We start from the raw sequence: 21581 nt of genomic DNA on the forward strand, positions 1-21581 counted from the left end.
TTCATCCAGTAGATATTTCAGGAGTAGGGCCAACATTCCAGGAACTCCCAGGGACCTGTGTTAGTTAAGAAAACTAAACATGAATATCAAGAGGTACTCCTTTGATGGTGTTGTGTACTATGCAAAGAGGGCTTGGGTCTGATAGCCCAGAAACAAGTAGAACTTGGAACAGGTCAGTGAGAGCCCACCTTGTGTATGGAAGTGTAAAGTATCTGGTCACATGTGGCTGATAGCAGCTAGCTTGGCAGAGAGTATGATGTGTTGTGAGGTCCTTGAAGTCCTGGATGGTTGTTGAGGAGGCCACGAGTTCAACCCAGAAAGGTAGAGGTCTTCCTCTACCGGAGTAAAGTGCGGGGGTTATGGGTGGAGAAAAGAGTCCTATCCTGCTTTTCATCTGTTCAACACCAGCCTGAGGCACTGAAATTTCAGATCACAGGTAGCAGAGTGTGGAAGTTTGGAAACTATTTTTTTTTTTAATTTGGAGTCTAAAGCAGTTACAGCTTGTGATTTAGAATTTCTAGGTCATGTAGACTGGAGGAAGCTCAAAGCAAGAGCATGGTCATAGGAGAGTACAGTAGCTCAGGTCAGATCTGAGCTACTGTTGTTTGACCAGGGTGCTGTATGGCTTCAGGCCTGTATGTGGAACTGGTGTGCTACACAATTCCATGGGTCTGTGGATGGGTTCTACTGGAGGCTTGGGCTATTATATTCTTGGTGTAAAGTTTCAGGACATCTAACATCTTTGATTCTGCAAGTGTGCTTTGGTTGATATGGATCAGAGCCTGGGATTATATGCACCAGTGAGAGGTCTCTACTGGGGTCTGATTCTGGTGATGACTCAGTCATATTGCCAGGGGTCTCAGAAAAGCCCACTAACCTGACCACATTCAATAGATCAAGTCACCACATTGAAACATACTGATGATTTGTTGGGATATTGCCTGGTTGTTGCCTTCCAGGGGCTAGGTAATAGCCAAAGCACTTCATGCCACTACACTACTATGCATTATACTACTTCCTGCAAACCAGCAGGTAATGCCTTATTTCTAAACAGACATTGCATTTATGTAGATGCAGATAAGAAACTCCATGGTGGTTCCTGTAAGCCCACTTCAGGTCCACATTCAAAGCATTCTGTTTCAGAAAGCAAAAGTTCTTTCTTTTTAGCAAGGGATTTTGAGACCTCTAGTGATATGACTGAGTCACTACCAGAAGGGCAAGAGTGGAAGGAAGTTTGCCTAACCTTTCTCCCATAGTCCTGTGTATTCCCTCTGCTGTATTCTTGAAGTTATTCTTGTACCTTTTCTCTAGCAACCTGCTCTGCTCTGTTTAGCTCTGCATTAGTGGGGTTTGCATATGGGCGCTGATGGAACCTGCTGCCAATTCATTCCTGTGATGACCAGCAGTTAGTCCAGGAGTCACTGGTGGTAAAACAATGGAAACTCCAAATGTGGACTTCATTACGTGCTGCTTCCCTGAGGCTTTTGTTTTACTTCTGTACCAATGACAAAAGGTCGGTGGTAATGTTGGAGTCTCTCTTTTGCTGTGCTATTACCTTGATCCTCAGTTTAGTCACTGTCTGAGCCTTCAGACCCTGAATATACCAATTGATGGATAGGGTAGGAAACTTATAGGAGTCTGTTGGTGGGGGCCACCCAGTAGGTCTTCACATCAGGGGAGGTTAGTACAGTTTATGGAGAACTCCTAGGTCCAGAATATATAAAAGCCTTTCTTGAAGAACTGTGGGTTATCTCTGAGTAGGGTGTGCAGAGACAGGCAACATGTGAAGTTCAGGAGGAAATCACCTGACTATACTAATATTCATCAACATATCATGGTGTCTACTGTGTTTTTTGTTTTGTTTTTGTTTTTTATCAACATGGAAGCTGTCTAATGAGTATTCAACTGTACAAAGTTTGAATGTCAAGTGATCTTTGTGAAGCAGGTTTACCACTACTGTTCTATGGATCAGAAAGGACCTATTTTGAATGCTTAGATCCTGGGTGAAACTTCCTGGTGATCCCTCACAGCCAGCTCTAGACCTTCTTTTAGCAGCCTCTCCCATACCACTCTTTTCTTCTGGGCTTGGAGTGGTCTGCTTGGTCAACTTTCCCTCTTCTTTCTAGTCTCAGAGAGGTCCTTTGTGTGTGTGTGTGTGTGTGTGTGTGTGTGTGTGTGTGTGTGTGTGTGTAGTTGGGTGTAGACATCTTCAGGGCTCTAGGTATATGAGCGGTAAGGATAGGTAGTGAAGGTCATGCAGGATTCTTGGCTTGAGGCTCCTAAGGCACCACATTCCAACATGGCTCCTTCAGTTAGCTTCCAGCATATCTAATGTACTATTCTATTACTATATGCAGTCATCAGGCCCAGCCTCCTGCAGAAAACCCAGGACTTGTGTGTGTGTGTGGTTTCCTCTGGGTTAAACATGAGTATTACCATCTTACACCAGAGCAGTTTTGACCACCTACACGAATCTCACAAAAATCTTCAATGATGTAGCTGTAGGTGCCTGGGGACTTCTTGGTGATATAACTGCTTTTGAGTTACCCATATTACTGCAAGTAAACTTCATAAACTCATTGGTTTACCAGGATGGACTTGGATGGAGTCATTTCTTTGGTCTGTTAGTGACCTCTCTATTAGGGGTGAATAAATGTTTCTTTGTTTCCCCAAGAAAACCAATGAGCATATGTGAGATATATATATATATATATATATATAATCTTTACCATGTATATTTATGTGTATTTATACTTATGTGGATGTTTCTATGTATATAAGTGCATATATTTCTATGTATGCATGCATGATGGCTTGAATAAGAATGACCGTCATGTACAGGGGAGATTCACTTTGCCCCCTTGCTCCTTGCCATCTGATGCAGACAAGAGAGCTGCCCCCTCCCCACAACTCCTGGGTCGTGAGAGCAGATGAGTTGACCCAGTCCTTCATGGCTGAAGCACTTGGGAGAGCAGGCTCTGCACCTTGCCTGGACAACACAGTAGAGCTGGCCCTGATGGAGGAGGCAAGGGTGAGCCAGCCCAAGGGCATGAGAGCAGGATAGCTCAGGGCTTTGAGTTGGTCCACCTCCAAATCTACATTATCTGTGAACTGTTGGGACATGTGAAAGGGCTGGTCCCGATGATCCAAAGCTGCAGGATCTCCATGACACAGGGCAACAACAAGACAACTGGGAGGAGACCTGGTGAGGATCCAATATTGATGGTGTCTCAGAAGCCAGAGACTGGAAACCAGACTAGTGACTCATTGTGATGAGCATGCACAAGTGAAGATGTATGAACACACTGTGACACATTATAGCTTCCACAATGAGATGCTTTCTAGGCTTGTTTTGTGTATCTTTTGTTTATTTGTGAGTTTTTTTATTTTTTGGAGAAGAGAAGGTTGTAAGGGCAGAGGGTGGATATGAAGGGATGGACAGATGATAGGACTGGGGTGCATGATGTAAAATTCACAAAGAATCAATAAAAAATTGGGGGGGGGGAGAATCACTCCCATAGGCACATATATTTGAATGCTAAGTCATCAGGAGTGGCCTCAAATGCACTATGTAGTTGAGTATGAACTTGAACTTCTGATTCTTTGGCTTCTACATCCCTAGTTCTTTGATTACAAGTGTGTGCCACCACACCCAGTTTTATGAGATGTTGGGAATGAAATCTAAGTGTTTGTGGTTGTCAGTCCAGTACTTTACCAACTGAGCTCCATTTCAGCCTGTCTCCTGACATGGAGTTGAATGGTGTTTCCCTGGTACCTTAGCCCTGCCAAGGTATCAGACTTCAGGGGTTGTTCAGGTACTTCCCTGCTCCATGCATTCATTTGTCTTGACTTCTATTGGATTCGCTCTTTGCTAACAAGCAGACTTAGCCAGCCCAGCTTGCCATGGCAACCGCCCACAGCTTGCTCTCTGTCCGGCTGCCTGGCTGCTTTATCTCTGAGGCCATCTGTTCTGGCAACACAATTCCAAAGCCACTTAAACAGAGCCTGGAGCAGGGCATCCCTAAGCTCACATGAGTGTGCACGCACAAGCACATGCACATAGAAGCAGCATGACCCCTGCAGGGTGGAAGGTAATGTCAGTGGGGATCCCAGCAGCTGCTCACTTTTCTTGCTGTTCTTGAGAGATTTCTGACAAGTCCTTACGAACGGTGTACGTCTACATATCAGTCTGCTTCAAAGCTTCACCCCACTTTTCTCTGTCCATGAGTCTACTGAGTTTTGACCTTTGTCCTGGGTCTTTTTCCACCCTTCCTTACTTGGTCCATGTTATCTGTTTATCCATCACCCTTGCAGCCGTGGCTATGAATATGGTCTTTGTCTCTGTTCACCTCCCGACTTTCCAGTGTTGTCAGTTGCTCTTTGCTTTTTATTCTCTCTATGTCCTGGTAAAGAAGGCCTTAAAGGGCAGCTTCTGGAACAAGGGATCAAGGGGCTGTCCCTTATGTTCCATAGTTTGATTTTGAGCATATCTGTCTCATCCTCCCCAGCCCCAGTATGGCTAGTAATTGGGGACTTAAGGGCACTGTGTCTGGCTTCCTTGGATCTGCTCATACCCTGGGTGGAGTCTCCTTAGCTTATGCCTAGACTTTGCTCTGAGCCCAAGTGAACTGTCCACTGAATGTGTTTTTTTGTTCTGAACCCAAGTGAACTGTCCACTGAATGTGTTTTCCCTTCTAGCCACACAGCCTTCTCTCTCTCTCTCTCTCTCTCTCTCTCTCTCTCTCTCTCTCTCTCTCTCTCTCTTCCTCTCTCTCTCTCTCTCACCCCCTGTGGGTTTAGTTAATACTCATCCCTTCTAGGAGATTTTGGATAAGCACAGTATCCTAGGCCAGCAGGCTCCTCATTCACTTGGGTGTTTGAAATAAATTAGCTGAACTGGGCATCTTGTTGAACTGCCTTTCCCTGCAAGTCACTCTGAGGTCAATTACACCCTATTCTAGCTTGGTGCATAGGAGATAGACAGGAAAGTGGTCTCTCTCTGGAGATTCCAATCCTACCTGAGGTCTGATTTAGATAGTTCATGCTACAAGGAAATGCTTCATTCCTGATGTGGCGTCAAGGGTAGCTCTCTTTCCATCCCTTCCAATAGTGCTTCCTTAGGCCTAGGCTGCTATAAAATCTGCTGTTAGGACCCTGAGTTTGGGTTTCTTGGGAGCTTGAAGACTTCTGACTGGAGTTTCTACTGAGTGACTTCTGCTCTGCAGACCAATTTGCTTAGAGGCCCGGCTGGCAGCTTGACCTTCCTTGCCTCTACTAATCCTGTAGGGTGGGTAGGGGTATGGGGAACAGGGAGGGAGTGGGGAGCAAAGGTAAAATGGGGGGACAGTGGGGAACAGAGCAGTTGATGGTTAGAGGAAACTGGAGCAGAAGTGAGTGTAAGAGAAGTGGGGAAAGGCAGCTACAGGTACCGTGGTGGACAGTCAGGTCTCCCCTTTCTGTCTGTTCCTAGCCATGGTTGTAAATCTCCTTAGATGAAGTGACCTTGGACAGGTTATCAATGCAGAGGGGACTGCTAGGTTATGGAACCTTGAAGTGTGTGTTGGGTGGGGGGGGGGTGGAGACAGTGGCTGTTTTCAGTGAAGCAGTGCAAACATGTTCTGGGTGGGTAGGTTTCCCCAGGCTCTATTCTACCCGTGTCAGAGCAGCAGGCTAGCTGACTTGTGGATGGAGTCCTGGCTCTGGATCCTGAGATCTTAGGCAGATCAAGCCAAGACTTAGGCATGGCAGACATCTTGGCTCCTATGCTCTGGTTCTGTAGAGGATCTGGGAGCCCTAAAGTTCTGGATTATGTCAAGGGGTCAGGGCAGAGAGACTCTGAAATGTGTGCTAGGGGTACCTTTTTAGAGATTCTTAGAATACTTTTAGAACTTAGGATAGGCTAGCAGAGACATTGTGTGGTACTGCATGCTGGTAATGTCATTACAGGTAATGTCAGAGATCTCCCTTTTGGCCAGTAGCAGTTCCAACTATGGTTGAGAATCCAGGGAAGGCAGATGTTGTAGCTAGCCAGAGCTCAGAATAAAGCTGGGTTAACAGCTGCTGTCAACAACCAGAACTGTGCTTTAAACATAGGGCTGTGACCTGGGTAAATAAACACTCCTAAACTCTCTTGGGCACACACGCTGTCTGGTGATCTCTGACATGCTGTTGGCAAGTACTGCTTGCCTTCAGTACCTAGCTGCTGGGGCTCAGGGGCCTCCTAAGTCAGAGTTAGGGTTGAACTGTCTTGATAATTCAAAACATGCCCAAATTTAAGTCTAGGATCTATACAAAGGAAGCAGCACTCCAGAAGTGTCTCCTTGATTTCTACTAATGTCCTTCAGGGTGGGTAGGCGTTCCAGTCAGATGGAACAAATGAGACTTGATAATTCAGGCATGGGGGGTCATGATGCATGGGGGGCTGCTAGGTTATGGAATCTTGAAGTGGGAAGGGGGGAAGAGACAGTGGCTGTTTTCAATGAAGCGGTGCTAACATGTTCTGGCCCTGTGTAGTGTTCCTGGATCTTCATTTGACTTATAAGGAAACTGAGTTACATAGACATTGACAACCTGTCCAAGGTCACTTCATCTAAGGAGATCTACATGGCTAGGAACAGACAGAAAGGGGAGACCTGACTGTCCACCACGGCACCTGTAGCTGCCTTTCCCCACTTCTCTTACACTCACTTCTGCTCCAGTTTCCTCTAACTATCAACTGCTCCTGTTCCCCACTGTCCCCCCATTTTACCTTTGCTCCCCACTCCCTCCCTGCTCCACTTCCCCTCCTTTTCCCACTTCTTATTGCTACCCATTTTATCTCAGTTCTCAATTTTCTCTCTTCTCGTTTGCCCTACTCCCTTGTATCCCAATTTCTCACATGCCCACGTGGCTCCCAACGCTTATGTCTCCTCTTGCCTCACATACCCATTACCTCAGATTCCTTCCTTCTCCCTCTACTCACCATGTCCCCCATTTCTTCCCAGGTTCTGATTTTCTCCCTGCCCTCTCTTTCTATGTGCCTTCTATTCTCTCCTGATCCCACCTCTCTTTTTCTCCTTCCTGTCACTTCAACCAGTTTCAGAACTTGTCACTCACTCTGTTCTCTGAGTGACACAACTTGCCTTTGTTTACAGTCCTACCTCTACTCTAGACTCATATGTGTAGCCTTTGCCTAGGTTGCCATTATCTCTCTGTGACTAATAGGCACCCAGACATTCATAAAAAGCCATAGATTTCTGTCCTGATCAACTCATGGCACCACTCAGAAACCCTATGATCCCAGGTGGCTCTCTCTTAACTTTAGTGCCCTAGATCCCTTGATAGCCTGGTCCATCCCCTAGAGCATCTGCCAACTTGAGTGGCATCATTGCCTCCTGCCTCCCTGGGCCACTCCTGATTGTCCACTGCTTGCTCGTTTTTCTTCATTTTGGATGTGGGCATTGCTAGAGGTCCCAGGTATGAGGAACATGCTCGCTCTGCATATGCCTCTTACAGAGCTCTGAACAGTTCTCTTGCCTCACCCTTATTATAGACACTACTTCTGAATGGAAGTGACCAGATTGGGCTTAGTCATAAGCTGGGAGAGAAGAGCTTAGGGCTCTCACCCTGGTGTCTACCTGGATAGTTGCTTTCTCAGTACTGGGGGGCCTGTTGTGTCCAAGTTCATTATTCAAAAGGGCCTCAGTGGGCTATCCTGTACATAGGGTAATGTAGAGGACTCATCCCTGAAAAAGCCTGTTCTCCTTCCCACTTGCTGACTTGTTCCCACCAGACTGCAGGCTTGATCTAGTGTGACAGCCCAATTCTAGCCACATCTCCTCCTTCACTGTTCAACTATAGTATAGGGAGGGGCTACTCCTACTCCCCTGCTTTGGCCTGCAGGCGGGGCCCATTGTTTGGGCCTGAGGCCCATTGTGTGGGGAAGGGAGCCTCATTGGCAGGCAGCCGGCATCAATTTGTGATTATGTGCTCTCTGTTTTGATTGGCTGGTTGTGGTCTGTGCTCCCAGGGTCCTGGGACACAGAAGTTTGTGCAGCAACTTTTTCCAGCATGAAGTGACTTGCATCCAGGCTCCAGAGAAGAGGTTCATCCATCTTGCCAGGATGACGCTCTGCGGGAGCTTCCTGGGTGCGTACCATCCCCAGCCCCTTGCACCTCTCCCCAGGCTGTTCATAGTTCTGCCGGGATGCCCTGTCAGTGCTCAGTGTTCTTTTCTGGGGTGAAAAAGTGATAGACATATACTCCTCTTGAATGCCAGCCAGAGACCCTGGGGACATCTTGGGTCCCTTTCGGCAGAGGTGCTGACAGCCCAGAACCCTGTGAAAGCCTCACAGCTTACCCATGGTTGGAAGTTGGGTGGATGGTGGGTAGCGAGCCTGCTTGTATCTTTGTTTCTGTTTAGGACTGCTGGCTGGCCAACTGAGGGAGAGATACTAGCAACCCCTGATCCAGGAGGCTGGGAAAGTGGAGGTGGACTGTGACTTCTCATGTCTTCTTTGTGTGAATGGGAACATCTATACTGGTTGTCTTGTGTCTTCTTCTGCTAGGTACATCCTAATCACACTCACAGTTGCAGGGCATAAGTGTGCATGTGTGTGAGGGAGTCTCATAAACTCATTGCCAAATGTTTGCGAGTGTGAGACAAGCACACAAAGTCAGCCTGGAGTGTGGGTAAAGTGGCTCCTGGTTTTGTTTGCTCCATCTGCCAGGGCCTGCCTGGGGCAGCGCCCCCCAGCCCTCAGCTGTTCTATACAATATTAATGCTGACCATCTCGGCTGCGCACACAACGCCCTAATTGTCGCCGGCAGCATTAAGGCAGGCGCCCATCTGCGGGAAGCTTTCAGAAGGAAACAAGAAAACCTCACCCCCAGCTGGTCACTGGAGAAGGTGGTGCCAATTACAGATGCAGAAAGTTTAGAACAAAATTACTTGAAAGAGTTTTTATGAAGCAAATGAACTGACACTTGGAATGTCTGTGTGCGGATTTGCACAAGTAATTACACCTTATTTGAAATGATCCTACCAGTTAAGCAACAATTAAGTCTGCTCTCCCAGCGCACACAAAGCACTTTCCGAGTGAGCCGACAGCAGTCATAGTTTAGCTTTTCAAATCTCTCCATTTCCTCCTCTGAAAAGTCTGTGGACCCACCAACCCAACAGAAATTGTTTACCTGTAGATCTTCCCAAACTTAAAAAGGCACGTGCAACCTGCCTTCATATTTTTATGAAATAAAGCTTAAAGGAACAGTGTACTATTGAAAAAAATGTTTTATGAGTCTTAAAAATTCTGACAAAATTTTATCTTATATAAGGAAAAAAAGTTTTAGATTATACCTTGCTGTTGTCACAAGCAGGAGCTGTTTGAGTTGGTAGTACACTTTTGGAATTGCTTTGCCTTGCTAGACGAACTGGCAACTGAGGACCTGGTGCATACGACAGGCTTTGGCGAGTAGAGAACAAAGGCCAGCTCCGTGGGGGTGGGGGTGTGGGGGTGTGGAGTGAAGGGAGCGCTGTCCAGAGTGCTGATCAGTCTGCGGCACGCCTCCGCTCTCAGCTCCTTTCAGGGTCGAAGGGAGGTGATCAAACCCCAGAGTTGGCTGGAAATTCTCCACTCTGCTTCTTTTCTGGCACCCCCCGCTTTGTTCTCCAACACTGTCAGACAAAGATCTTGAATCTTTACTCCTCAAACCAGCTTGAAAACTCTCTACATCTCTAACTTACCAGATAGGTTGCCAGTCCTGGGCTCTCCCTGGCTACTGATTTGAGATTTCCTTGCATATTCAAAGTACAGCCCCAGGCAGAATTTGGAGCATATTCTAGTCCACTGAGCTAAAACTCTCAAAGAAGCTTGTGGCTGCTTGAAGGGATAGAAATGCTGACAGACTGAGGTTTGTGCAAAAACACTTTCCATTCCCTCAGAAAATAATGATGCCCCACAAGGATTTTTTTTGTAGCACATATTGGCTTCTCCCTTTTGTCTTCTCTGTTTGTGTTATTTCTTAAGTTTGATTATCATGAATCTGAATTAAATGGCTTTCCTGGAGTCTTCAATACTGCTGGGTAAGGTTAATTCAACACAGGCTCTCCCTTCTACCCCACCTTCTCCTTATAACAATGGCACACAGTGCCACCCCGAGCCTGCATTCTGCCGATAAGGCTTTAATAGAATTTCTGAATGCTAAAGGTTTGGGATGTAAAATATCCAGCTCTGACAGCTTGTTCAGAGGAGATAGAGGTGGATTTTCAGGAGTGCTCTCAGCCGAATGTGTCCTTTTATGCTAATGGATAGGAGTTCACGAAAGAATAGGAAAATGGTGGGCAATCATTGTAGGACTCTCAAATGTCCTCCCTGGGCTAATTAATATTTCATCTTGTTTGACCACTGGCAGGCTTGCATTTGTTTCATTTTTGCTTGAGCTAAATAAATGCCCCATATGAATTTTGTATTTTACTTGTATGTGTAAGAAATATCATACATAACTTCTGTTTCAGAACAAAGCTCCTTGTTTTATGTACAGTATATAGAGGATGAAGTATGTGTTAGAAAGGATTGTTCATGAAGGAGAGGCTTCTGCTTACATTCCACAAGGTCCTTACAACCTGTTCTCCTTGCAAAAACCAGCATACTTGCTCTATCTTATCCAGACTTCTGGTGGCCCAAGCCTGTCTATGAAAATCAAGCAGGACATGGTATTTCTGCACAACTTGCCAGGAAACAGTATTTGTTTTCTATTAAAACCTGAAATGACCTCTGTGTTGTGCTGTGCATGCTTTGTTTTCTAGATGTGGCAGTAGTGTCTTCTCAGGATCATAATTTGGCTTTCATTTTTGTGTTTTCCAGTGCAATTTCCAGTTCTGATTTGTCAGTGTGAGGATGAGTTTGGGGTGACAAACGAACCCGGGGTTCTCCTGAGGTTGTTCCTGTGTTCAGCTCTGTAAACTGAGAGAAACTGAGAATTGGCAGGTTAGGAGGTTGACAGGCAGGCTGTATCTCCAGGGCGTGTGTCCCACAGACTTTCCTTCTTGGTGTTTTGGCGGTCGCTCCTTGCAGACAGTGAATTTATGTTTCTAGGGTTAGGATAGCAGTGCTTAGAGATTTTTAAAGTGTTTTTTGTTTGTTTGTTTGTTTTGGGAGAACTTTAGTATCAAAACATTAAAACAAAAAGGGAAAGTGTGTCATTGAAAAACATCTTTTCTGCTCTGTTCCTTGTGAATATACTTTACTGTTTCAATCTTTGACCTTAGGTATCATTTCTGAAAAAAAAATCCACCCTAATTCCTGGTACTTCCATATGAAGATGAACCCATATAACACTTTTAGTTCATTTGAGAAATAAATTCTGCAATCCATTTTTTATGATGGGAGGTTGTATTCCTAACCACCAATAAATATTGTAAAGCACTTTCGCCAGAGCCATGCTAACCCAGGGCATCTGTCATTCCGGTCGCTGCTATTAGGAATTATTGGACTGAACCACTTGCAGAAAAAGAAGAGGGGAGTGAGCATGGTTGGCATAATGCTTCTTGCTCTTTTGTGTGTTTTACATTTGATAAAACCCAATCATGCTGTATATTGATTATAGATATATTTAGGCAGATTTGGGCACATTTGTTGGTGAGGCTCAGAACAGTAAACAGGAAAGCTATTGGTTTGGAGCACCTCTCACCTTCAACTTGGCAGATCCATCTTTCTGATGTTATACTGTAAATTTATTTCACCTCAGAGAGTAAACAGATATATTGGAGCCCCAAGGGTTCATGGGTAGCGTATTTACAAAGGAGCCTCCTCCGCCAGCCCGTGCCACCGCTGCTAATGAGAGCGGTCATTAAGTAAATGAGACATCGCCTTTAGCTGGCTTAGGAGTTCGCACACTGAGGGGAGAAGATATTTAATTGAAACCCACACACAGGCTTCCCCACACGTGACTGCGGTGAGGGAGGCAGCTGCCTTCCCCTCCCCCGTCCTCCCCCCACCCCCCCATGTAAATTTCATGATTGCTTTCCGTGATGTCATTTTGAAAGAGGACAGACAATAGCTGTGGGGAAAGGTAAGTCAATGTTATGTTCTTTTGCTGACAAAGGCAGATACCCAGGGCTTAGCTTTTCCCCTTGGACAGAGGGGAGGGCTAGAGCAGAGAGGATTTCTAAGAAAGCTCTCTTTGCAGAAAAAGCAGGTTGGGGGATGTCTTTTTAAATTGTTCTGAAGGACAAGGCTTTCTTCTCCCTGTCTGCCTGGGCTGTGTGTTCCTCCTCTTTCTCTGCCCTTCCTGCATTTCTGAGATTCTCATGGGCATGTTGTGTGTCTAATAGAAAAGGCATAAGGGGAGGAGGACACTGTGGATCAAGACAAGAAACTTTATCTGTATTTCTGGAAAAGGAGCACAGATGTGCCTGGCCATGGGACACAGAAGATCTGTGTCCAGGAAGGATGCTGACCCCATATGCAGGTCTATCTGAAGCAGAGACTTGGAGCTTGGCTGTTTCTTGTGGGACACACACTCCAGGTACCCAGAAGAGATGATCCTGGGAGCATTTTGTCTTCTTGTCACATACTTTCAAACTTCAGGAGCAACACCCAGGGAGCATGTGTCTGTGGGATCCAGGGGTAGCATTTGCTGTTACTGTTCTCAGTTCCTCCTGTGTGTGTTTGTGTAGTTGGGATGTGCAGTTGTTTGTAGTGCCAGTGTAACTGGGTTTTCATGTTTAAAACTAGGAAGTCAGTTTGAGCTTTGAACACAGAGATGCCATTGCATACACATGTGCTCTGGAGGAGTTGGCTCTGTTCATGAGATTTATATTCTTTATGAGTCAGGATAATAATCAAGTATAGGGAAGTTTGTGTATGAGTGCTGTAGCTACTCATTGCCTGCTCCTTTCAGACATGGATGCTTTCTTGTTTCAATATAATCTTTGAATCAGTGGATATCATTGGCTGGTAAAGTTGGTTGTTTAATTTCTGAAATAAAGCTTCTAAGAAATGGCTTGAAGATTACATGTGTCTGGTCAGACTGTGTTAGCTGTAAAATAGCAAACAACAACAACAATAATAATAAACAATGACTGTGACTATTAAATTGTTCTTTTTTTTTTTTTTTTTTTTTGAGGGGGAGAGGATGCATTTGGTTCCACTGGCTTAAAAAAGAATCTTAGTCCTGAGGGTATCTTTGAGGCTAGTGGCCAAGTGAACAAAAATAGGAATGTGTTAAGGCAAACTTAGGAGGGGAGCATCTAATTGGCACTAAAGGGCTGTGCTAGTTTCTCTGGGGTGGCAACAGTGTGGGGTGTTGGGTCCTTACCTGTCAAGCTGTGTGTGTGTGTGTGTGTGTGTGTCTCCCTTCAGCCTCAGGCTCTTTGCCACTACAGCCTCTTTCCATTGGCCCTTGGCTGTAATTTTTACCTCAGTCCATATGGCTGTGTTAACTAACAAATAAAAGAGTGGAAAACAAAGATTATGTACCCAGTAGTATGCTGTTGTCAACTGAGGCATGGCCCTACCCCTCCCAAATTGTGTTCCTTGTGCAGAAGAGGGCATTTGAGTCAGTTTACTTTCATAAAGAAAGAAGCAGGGCTGGAGAGATGGCTCAGCTGTTAAAGGCTAGGCTCACAACCAAAAATATAAGAAAGAAGCAGCTTCATGGAATCTTTTTGTAGAAAGGCTATCTGATTCCCAGGTACTTTGGTGGTGCTAGACTTCAAGGAATTTGTTGATCCACAGTGCTGAGCAAAATTAGTGTTCAGGAGTTCAAGGATCTGTAAGTGTTTTCATCCCAAATCAACCTGCTCTCCATGCTCTTTAGAGTAAGAGTCCAGGTGTAGTCCTGAGAATTCTTCTAGCTTCTGTTCAAACAGCAACTGAGGGTATTGCCTGCAGACCTCTGGGTAGCCCCCAGATGTGTAGATTCTGTATTCTTGTCTTAAACTCTCAGGGGCTGTATGATGAAAGGCCACTCTGAGAAGACCTTCCTCACTTTTGGAATTACAAAGTGTTCTGTACTAATATTGTGGCAGTTTCTGCTTACATTCTTGTGAGTGTTCAGAGATGGCAGGGTGTACTGGAATGAAGGTGCAGGCTTGACTGCAGTGGGCTACCATGTTGGTCATAGGGCTCACAAGGTGCTGCCTGGACCTCTCACTTCCCTTGATTAGTCCTCCTTTGGTCCTGGTTATCAAATGTGCAGATGATGATAATGGGTGATATTGTATGCGAGCATGTAACATGGAATAAAGGCCAAAGCCAGGCCCATAGAAAGACTGGCTCAGAACCCAGAAGGCCACCTTCTGGCATAGCCAGACTTAGCAGTGGCTGGACTATTTGGAATGCTGGTTTGCATGACCCAGCCCTGGATGAGTACAATCGAAAGGAGCCTACAGACTGACAAAGTGCCAGGAACCTATTAGGCCTCCAATAGCTGCTAACTGAAGCAAGCAGATTGTTAGGGATTGAATCCTTCTTAGATAAACTAATGTAAAAGGCACCCCTGCTTTGGAAAAATAGGTTCTTTAGGATAGAGCAATCCTACTACCTGGGCTGGAGGTAAAAGTAGGTTCAGGAGCAGTCAGAATACCTTCGTTAGCATTGGACTCAGAGTGGCATGGGAGAGGGAGTTGAGAAGTGGCAGAGGTGGCTGCTTCTGGTGGCCCTGGCTCATAGGTACTCTGAACACTGGTAATAACTCCAATATTTTGTGCTCCACTATCCTAACCCTAGAAAACCAGGGCAAAGTCACTGTTTGTTGGCTTTTCTCTGTGGATCCCTGAGCAAATCCTTTTTTCTTCCCTTCTTGTCTTAGGACTGCCTGTCTGCGTTTCCTGTGCACTTAAAATTGAGTAATCAAAAGTTCATTGGTTACAGATGTAATTTTAATTGAAATTTTGTGGTCTGAGTTTATAGGGAAGTTTGAGGGGGCAGCATTAAAAGGGTTTTGAGGGGAAGGCTGAGCTCAGTGGAAGAGCAAGTGCCTAGCAAACACAATGTCCTGGGTTAGGTGCCCAGCTAGGAGATTGAAGGGATAGGGGTGTGGCTCAATTGTCAGGATGCTTGCCTAGCATGTATGTGTGAAGGGCTGGGTTTGATCCTTAGTACTGCACAAACTGGAGATGATACACCTGTAATCCCAGCAGTTGGGAACCAGAGACAGGAAGGTCAGAAGTTCATGGCCATCCTTGGCTATGTAGTAAACTTGAGCATAGAATATATGAAACACTGCTTCAGAAGAGGAAAAAGAAAAAAGAAAGATGCTGACTTTATTTGAAAGGAATAGAGTAGCTGCTATTGCTGTGCCCCATGGACTTTCTGCTTTTTGAAGACACTACAGACTGTCCACTGCTCAGATGAGAGCAGGTTCTAGGGTTCCAAGTAGAAGGTACTGTCACTTCAAGTTCTTGCATATTTTATTTTCTCCACATATATTAAGATTTCCTAAATGCCACTTAAAAACAAAAATGAAACCATGTAAGAGGTGTTTTCATTTGAATTAAATTAAATTGTCTGATCTCAGGCTTCTGCCAAGCTAGTGTTCTTAGAAGCCACACAATACAGTTTTTTTAATTACATATTTTCCTCAATTACATTTCCAATGCTATCCCAAAAGTCCCCCATACCCTCCCCCCCACTTCCCTACCCACTCATTCCCATTTTTTTTTTTTTTTTTTTTTTTTTTTTTTTGGCCCTGGCGTTCCCCTGTACTGGGGCATATACAGTTTGCGTGTCCAATGGGCCTCTCTTTCCAGTGATGGCCGACTAGGCCATCTTTTGATACATATGCAGCTAGAGTCAAGAGCTCCGGGGTACTGGTTAGTTCATAATGTTGTTCCACCTATAGGGTTGCAGATCCCTTTAGCTCCTTGGGTACTTTCTCTAGCTCCTCCATTGGGAGCCCTGTGATCCATCCAATAGCTGACTGTGAGCATCCACTTCTGTGTTTGCTAGGCACCGGCATAGTCTCACAAGAGACAGCTCACACAATACAGTTTTAACTCACTTCTCCTCTTGGCAAATGCCTTTAGGAGTGAGTGTGCTTTTCTTGTAAGACCAACTTCATTTATTGCTTCATCCTTTTTTTTTTCATTTTTAAAAATTCAGTGCTACTTTAAAAAGAAATAATGACTATAACTCAGAAAATGTTTTATTACTTTTTCTTTCATTCTTTTTTTGTTTTTGTTTTTGTTTTTTTTGTTTTTGTTTTTTGTTTCTTGTTTTTTTCGAGATAGGGTTTCTCTGTGTAGCTCTGGCTGTCCTGGAACTCACTCTGTAGACCAGGCTGGCCTCCAACTCAGAAATCTGCCTGTCTCTGCCTCCCAAGTGCTGGGTGGCGCCACCACCGCCCGGCTTATTATTTTTTAAATGCTGTTTTATGTATATGGATTTTTGCCTACTTGTATGTTTTTGTACCACATGAATGTCTAGCCTGTAGAGGCCAGAAGAGGCATCAGATCCTTTAGTTCTGGAGCTACAGACAGTTGTGAGCTGCATATGGGTCCTGGGAATCGAACCCTGGTCCTCTGGAAGATCAGCAAGTACTCAACTGCTTGGACTTTCTCTCCAGCTCCTTATTTTTGGCTTTGTAAGACATGATCTCTCTTTGTGGCCCTAGCTGTCCTGTAAATCGCTATGTAGAATAGGCTAGTCTTGAATTCACAGAGATCTGTCTACCTTTGCCTCCTGAGTGCTGGGATTAAAAGCAAGCACCACTATGCCTGGCTCCAAAAGACATTTTAGTCTGTTCAACGAGAATATCTGCTTGGCTCTAGATTAGTCCCACTTTTAGAAAGAGAAGAGTTTGTCAGATATAGAGTTGGGCTCTTGTGGCATCTCTGATCTTCTGAGAGTCTCTGCCCAATATCTTGCTTCATCTTCAGGAGTATGGTTTTGTGTATAGGCAATGGTGATCTGGGTTTCAGTTTGTATAGATATTTCCAGGTAGAATTTTTGAGAGCTGTGACTTAGTACAGGGGCTATGATTTTAGGACTTGTAGACACATTGCTAACCCATCACACTGGATATTCTTCTCTTTTGTCAGTCAGTCACTCAAGAAACAAAGCTTCTGGACATTAGGACATATTTGTATTTTCTCCAAAACTTTCTGTTCACTTTTTAAATGAGCACTGTGTATCAAGTCTGGAAAATTAATGCCTACTTTTCCACAGTGCTAAGCCTTACAATCTGCACTGGGCTGTTGCTGAGTAGAAAGGTCACTTTAGAGCATGGTGGTGAGTTTGCAGGCAGCTGCCTAGGCTTGTGCTTCCTTAGCCAAATTTAAATTTGAGCAAGGGTCTTAGAATTACAGGAACTAGTATGGAAGGAGGAAAATGGGGCTATTTTAAAAACTATCTCCTCTTGGTTCTTCAAGGCAAGAGAGAGAAGAGGTAGAGCCTGCTCTTTTCTGAGCTAGATTGCTTGACTGGGAGTTTCTGGTATTGGTGGATAAGAGTACCAGTCTTGACACAGCTACCTATTTAGTCTTAGTGCTAGGCTGTCGGAATAATTCCCAGACTACCATGTGTAGTTCTGAACTCAACCTGCCTCTTCTGTTCTGAAGAAAACAGGGCCTGTGCTTGGTCTCAGGGTTCACATAGCAAATCTTTTGGTGCCTGGTCTCAAAAGATGTTTTGGTGATGACTCAGTGAAGCCAGATATCAGCCTTGTTATCTTGTCACCTGCTTTCCTAACCTAACCACCTCTTCAGGGAAAGCTGCAAGGGGATGGTAGGCATTATTTCCCTGGGGCTGTCCGTAGCCTGTGGCTTGGCCTGATCAAAGTGTCAATCAGGAATGGGTTCTACAGTGCCTCTGAACAGGTTGATGATGCTTGTTTCTTCCTCTTAGCTTCTTCTTTGGCCCTCCCTAAGTGGTTTTTGGGAGTCACTTCTTTCTGGAATCTCTACCTTCACTCTTCTGAGTGGGATTTTCATGGTGACTGCTGAGGCTCCAAGAGCATCTTGAGTTCTATCCAGCCCAGTGCAGGCCAGGGATGAGTGTAGAGCTCCACTTGTGACTGAATGGGTCAGAGTGGTCCTACTAGTGTCTAGGCACTTTATTGGGGCTGAGACCTGGCCACATGGCAGTGCCACTATCACAGCCACTGCTGGGTAGAAGCAGTGTGACACTGACTACTGGGGACACTGCTGCCTGAGTTGGACATCCTTCTCTGTTGGCAGCCTCCAATGACAGGCCGCCTGAAGAGCCAGTCCTGTGATTTGGTTTGAAAAGTCATTATTACTGCGGAGCACTTTAGCTGTTGTTTTTGCAGCATTGGTAAGGTTAAAAGAAATAATGATAATAATATAAGAAAGACTCAGTCATAGTAACTGCCTGCAACATGCTATTTGCATTTTTAAGGAAACATTTCTTTGAGACAGCCTGGGTGAAAGGTCACTATTTGCATATAAATGAAAAAGAAAGTGTGTGATGTTGGAAGTTACATCTGTATTATTTTCTCAGCAGTGAGCTGCTGTTGGAGAGATTAGGGGACATGGCTTGCATTTGGCTTTTATTGAATAGAGAAAGTACTAGCAGAGGCTGATTTAGAAGCAAAATAATGAGAAATGTGCAAAGCTATAGAATTCCCGACTCCCCTACCCCCACCTCCCTTCTCTTCTCTCATTTTCACCTAAACTCAGCAAAAGCAGGTCCGTCTGCTCCACTCAGCAAGTATTCTACTCTTTGGATTTCAGCTTTATTAAACCAGGAAAGAAGAAGAACAAAATTTGCCCCTGGTCTCTCTTGTAGCCCTGTTTGTTTCCTGATAAAAGCTATTTTGTTCCCGGACCTGTCCACTCCTATCCACCAAGGGTAGGGACAAAAATGTCTACTGCAACTGTACTCTTCCAGGGTTGGAAGGGTTGGGGAGGAAGGTGGTGCAGTTTTAGAGCTTCAAGGACTCCAAGCAAGGAGAGCAAAAAAGGCAAGGGTTCAAACCAAAGAGTTCTGTGTGGGTGGAGGCAGCCACGCAACTTCCATGACAGCTTCAGTTTCTATCTTCCTCTTATACTTTTAGGCTTCCAGACTTTCTGGTCTAGGGATGATTTCTGGCTTTTTAGTAGGCCAGAAGCAGAGTTCCAAGCAGCAATTCAAAAAGACCAGAGGAGTTGGGCCTGTGCCGAAGATTAGTGATCTGGAAGCCAATGTATTGGGGGCAAAGAGGGGCCTTAAAAGGTTGTGCCTGAGACTCCCTTCCTATCCCACTTTAATCTTGCTTCTTCCCAGAGAACTCTACTGATAAATTATTTTTCTTATCCATGTAAATTACAATTTTGTTTGTTTTTGAAATAATTTCAAACCTGAAGAAGTATTTCAAGTATAGAACAAAACCACTTCTGAACCTCTTTAGAGTATGCTGCTAGTGATCTTGGCAGACATACCTTGCAGTCAAGAGCCTTCTTTCCTTTGCTAGCTTAATTTTCAGATCCTCGAGGGGTGTGCTGGATCCTGGTGTCTAACGTTGGTCAGTTTGAAATAGGAATGATTTCCATGTTACGTCTGACTTTCATAATGGAGAGCCATTTGAAGAGAGAGCACTGGAAGAATGCCCTCCAATTTGTGTTTGTTTGTGGTTGAACTTGAGTTCATAGGAACAGCTCTCTCTTTGCCTGACTCCAGTGTTCCTTGTCTAACATGCCAACTCTACACTCATTCAGATGGGCCATCCCAGTGTGTCCCTAATGTTACTCTTTTCCTTCTGCAATTAATTAGTACTTAGAAGACACTGTGGAGGCATCCTTTCCCCTTAGACTCTCAGTTTGTTAATTTTTGTTGTTGTTTTTAAAGATTTATTTATATATTTTATGCATACGTGTTTTATCTGCATGTGTATCTGATCAGATCCTCTGGGACTATAGTTATAGACATTTGTGAACCACCATGTGAGTGCTGGAAATTGAACTCAAGACCTCTGGAAGAGCAGACAGTGCTCTTAACCACTAGTTCACCTCGTCAGCCCCCTCTCCAGATCCCATGTTTATTCATTTTAAACGATATCTGTAAAGTCTCATGATGTAGTATTTTGACTAATGAGTCATTAGCCTTCCTCTGATGTTCAGAGCATTCCTGATTGGCCAGAGCATGATCCTTATTTCCCCACCATTTCTCCTGTTCTTGCTTTTTGCTCTATGCCCAGAGAATTGTGCTGGAGAATAGAGGCCAGCCTGTGGCCCCATTACTGAGTTCATCTTAGTAACCCATGGTAAAATGTTAGAGTAAGGTCATTGTCCTTAAGGTCTTGTCCTCCTAGGACCCCCAGTAGTGGTTCCCCACAGTCTAAAATGAGCCGTGGCTAGCTTTGTGGCCTTTACACTATTATTTTATTTGATTTTTCCTTCTTGCCTTTCTCAGCTTTGTCTTAAATCTGAACAGTAGCAAGGAAAGAAGAAGAAGGATTGAGATAAAACATAGGAAGTGTTTATCCTTTAGAATAGATTAGGATATTTTTAGACTAGACTAGATATAAGCTTATACCTAACTCCAGGGCTCAGCTGCACATCCATGTTCTACAGAGAAATTTAAGAATGGCTTGGGAGGCTAACTCTCCAGGCAGGGGACTACATAAGCAGGTGCAGGGATGCTGCTGTGTGGCTGGTTGATCACCAGGCATGATTGTCCAACCTTCTGCTCAGATGCAGATTAACTACTGATGTGCCCTGACACTGCTCTGGCAGAAGTAGAAGAGCATCTGTAACTATCTAGGTCATGGGACTTCCTGGCTCGCAGAAGCAGCTGTCTCCCTTGGCTCATGTTGACTGCATGGAGTTACAAAGGTCCCTGGGCAAGGAACAGGATACACAGGCTTCACCTGCTCTCTGTGGCCTATCCCACAGCACTTCTATGGAATCATCTTTTCTTTTTAACCCTAGTCCAGCATTTCCTGGGTTATTATTGTCTAAGTTGAATCTGGACCCAGTGTTCCCAACCTGGGATAAAAAAACAAAGGTGGCATGTTAAGAATTTGGCACTGCACAACCTAGAGGTAACCCACAAATTGTTGGCATGCCTTCAAGACCTGGAACTCAAACACCTATGGGAGGAAGTTTATCTCTTCTGGGCAGTCCCTATTGTCACAATGTTATTTTAAAAAATATTTATTTATTTTTATTTTATGTGTATACTTGTGTGCATGTGCCCCATGCATATGCCTGGTGCTTGTAGAGGCCAGAGGAGGGTTTTGGATCCACCTGGACCAAGAGTTATGGATGACATAAGCTGCCATGTGGGCACTGGGAAGTAAACCTAGGTCCTTTGCAAGAGCAGCAAGTGATCTTAACCATTGAACTATCTCTCTAGCACCCAGAATATTATTTTTTGATGTAAATATCCACTTAATTGTTCTCTTGAAGTAAATCTAGAATCTTTTCCCTAAGCAGACTCATACTGAAAATTGAATCCTTACCTTATCTTTCAGTTCACTGTGTGAGATGCTGGCATGGGTTCCTTTAAAATCTTTTATTCTCAAGGTTCTGGAGCACATAAGACCCTGCAAAGTGTGTCTTCTTCTCTAACCAGGTAGAAAGCCAGTATTTATGTGCCTGTCTCCGGTTGATATAAGAGATACAGTGTCTCCTTCAACAAGACTAAAACTCTTAATCCTAA

General features: G+C 44.6%; 1 protein-coding gene across 9 annotated transcripts in view; it reads left to right on the forward strand.

Annotated features, from left to right (window-relative positions):
* The first annotated feature begins 8038 nt into the window (after nt 1–8038).
* Myt1 (myelin transcription factor 1) overlaps nt 8039–21581 on the forward strand; it is a 64444-nt gene continuing 50901 nt past the window's right edge. For 3 of the 9 annotated variants that reach the window (XR_375392.4, XM_006500581.4, XM_011239932.3), the window contains exon 1: nt 12082–12174. Coding sequence is in view for 2 of the 9 variants with exons in the window: in XM_006500578.4 (XP_006500641.1) it covers nt 12429–12504 (76 nt within the window). In the remaining 7 variants the exon portion in view is untranslated. Of the gene's footprint in view, nt 8128–11735; nt 12049–12081; nt 12505–21581 lie in introns of those variants that run through there. The other 6 variants (NM_008665.4, NM_001171616.1, NM_001171615.1 and 3 more) reach the window with 5 other exon arrangements.

The sequence above is a fragment of the Mus musculus genome, chromosome 2, assembly GCF_000001635.26.
Source record: "Mus musculus strain C57BL/6J chromosome 2, GRCm38.p6 C57BL/6J".
NCBI lineage: Eukaryota > Metazoa > Chordata > Mammalia > Rodentia > Muridae > Mus > Mus musculus.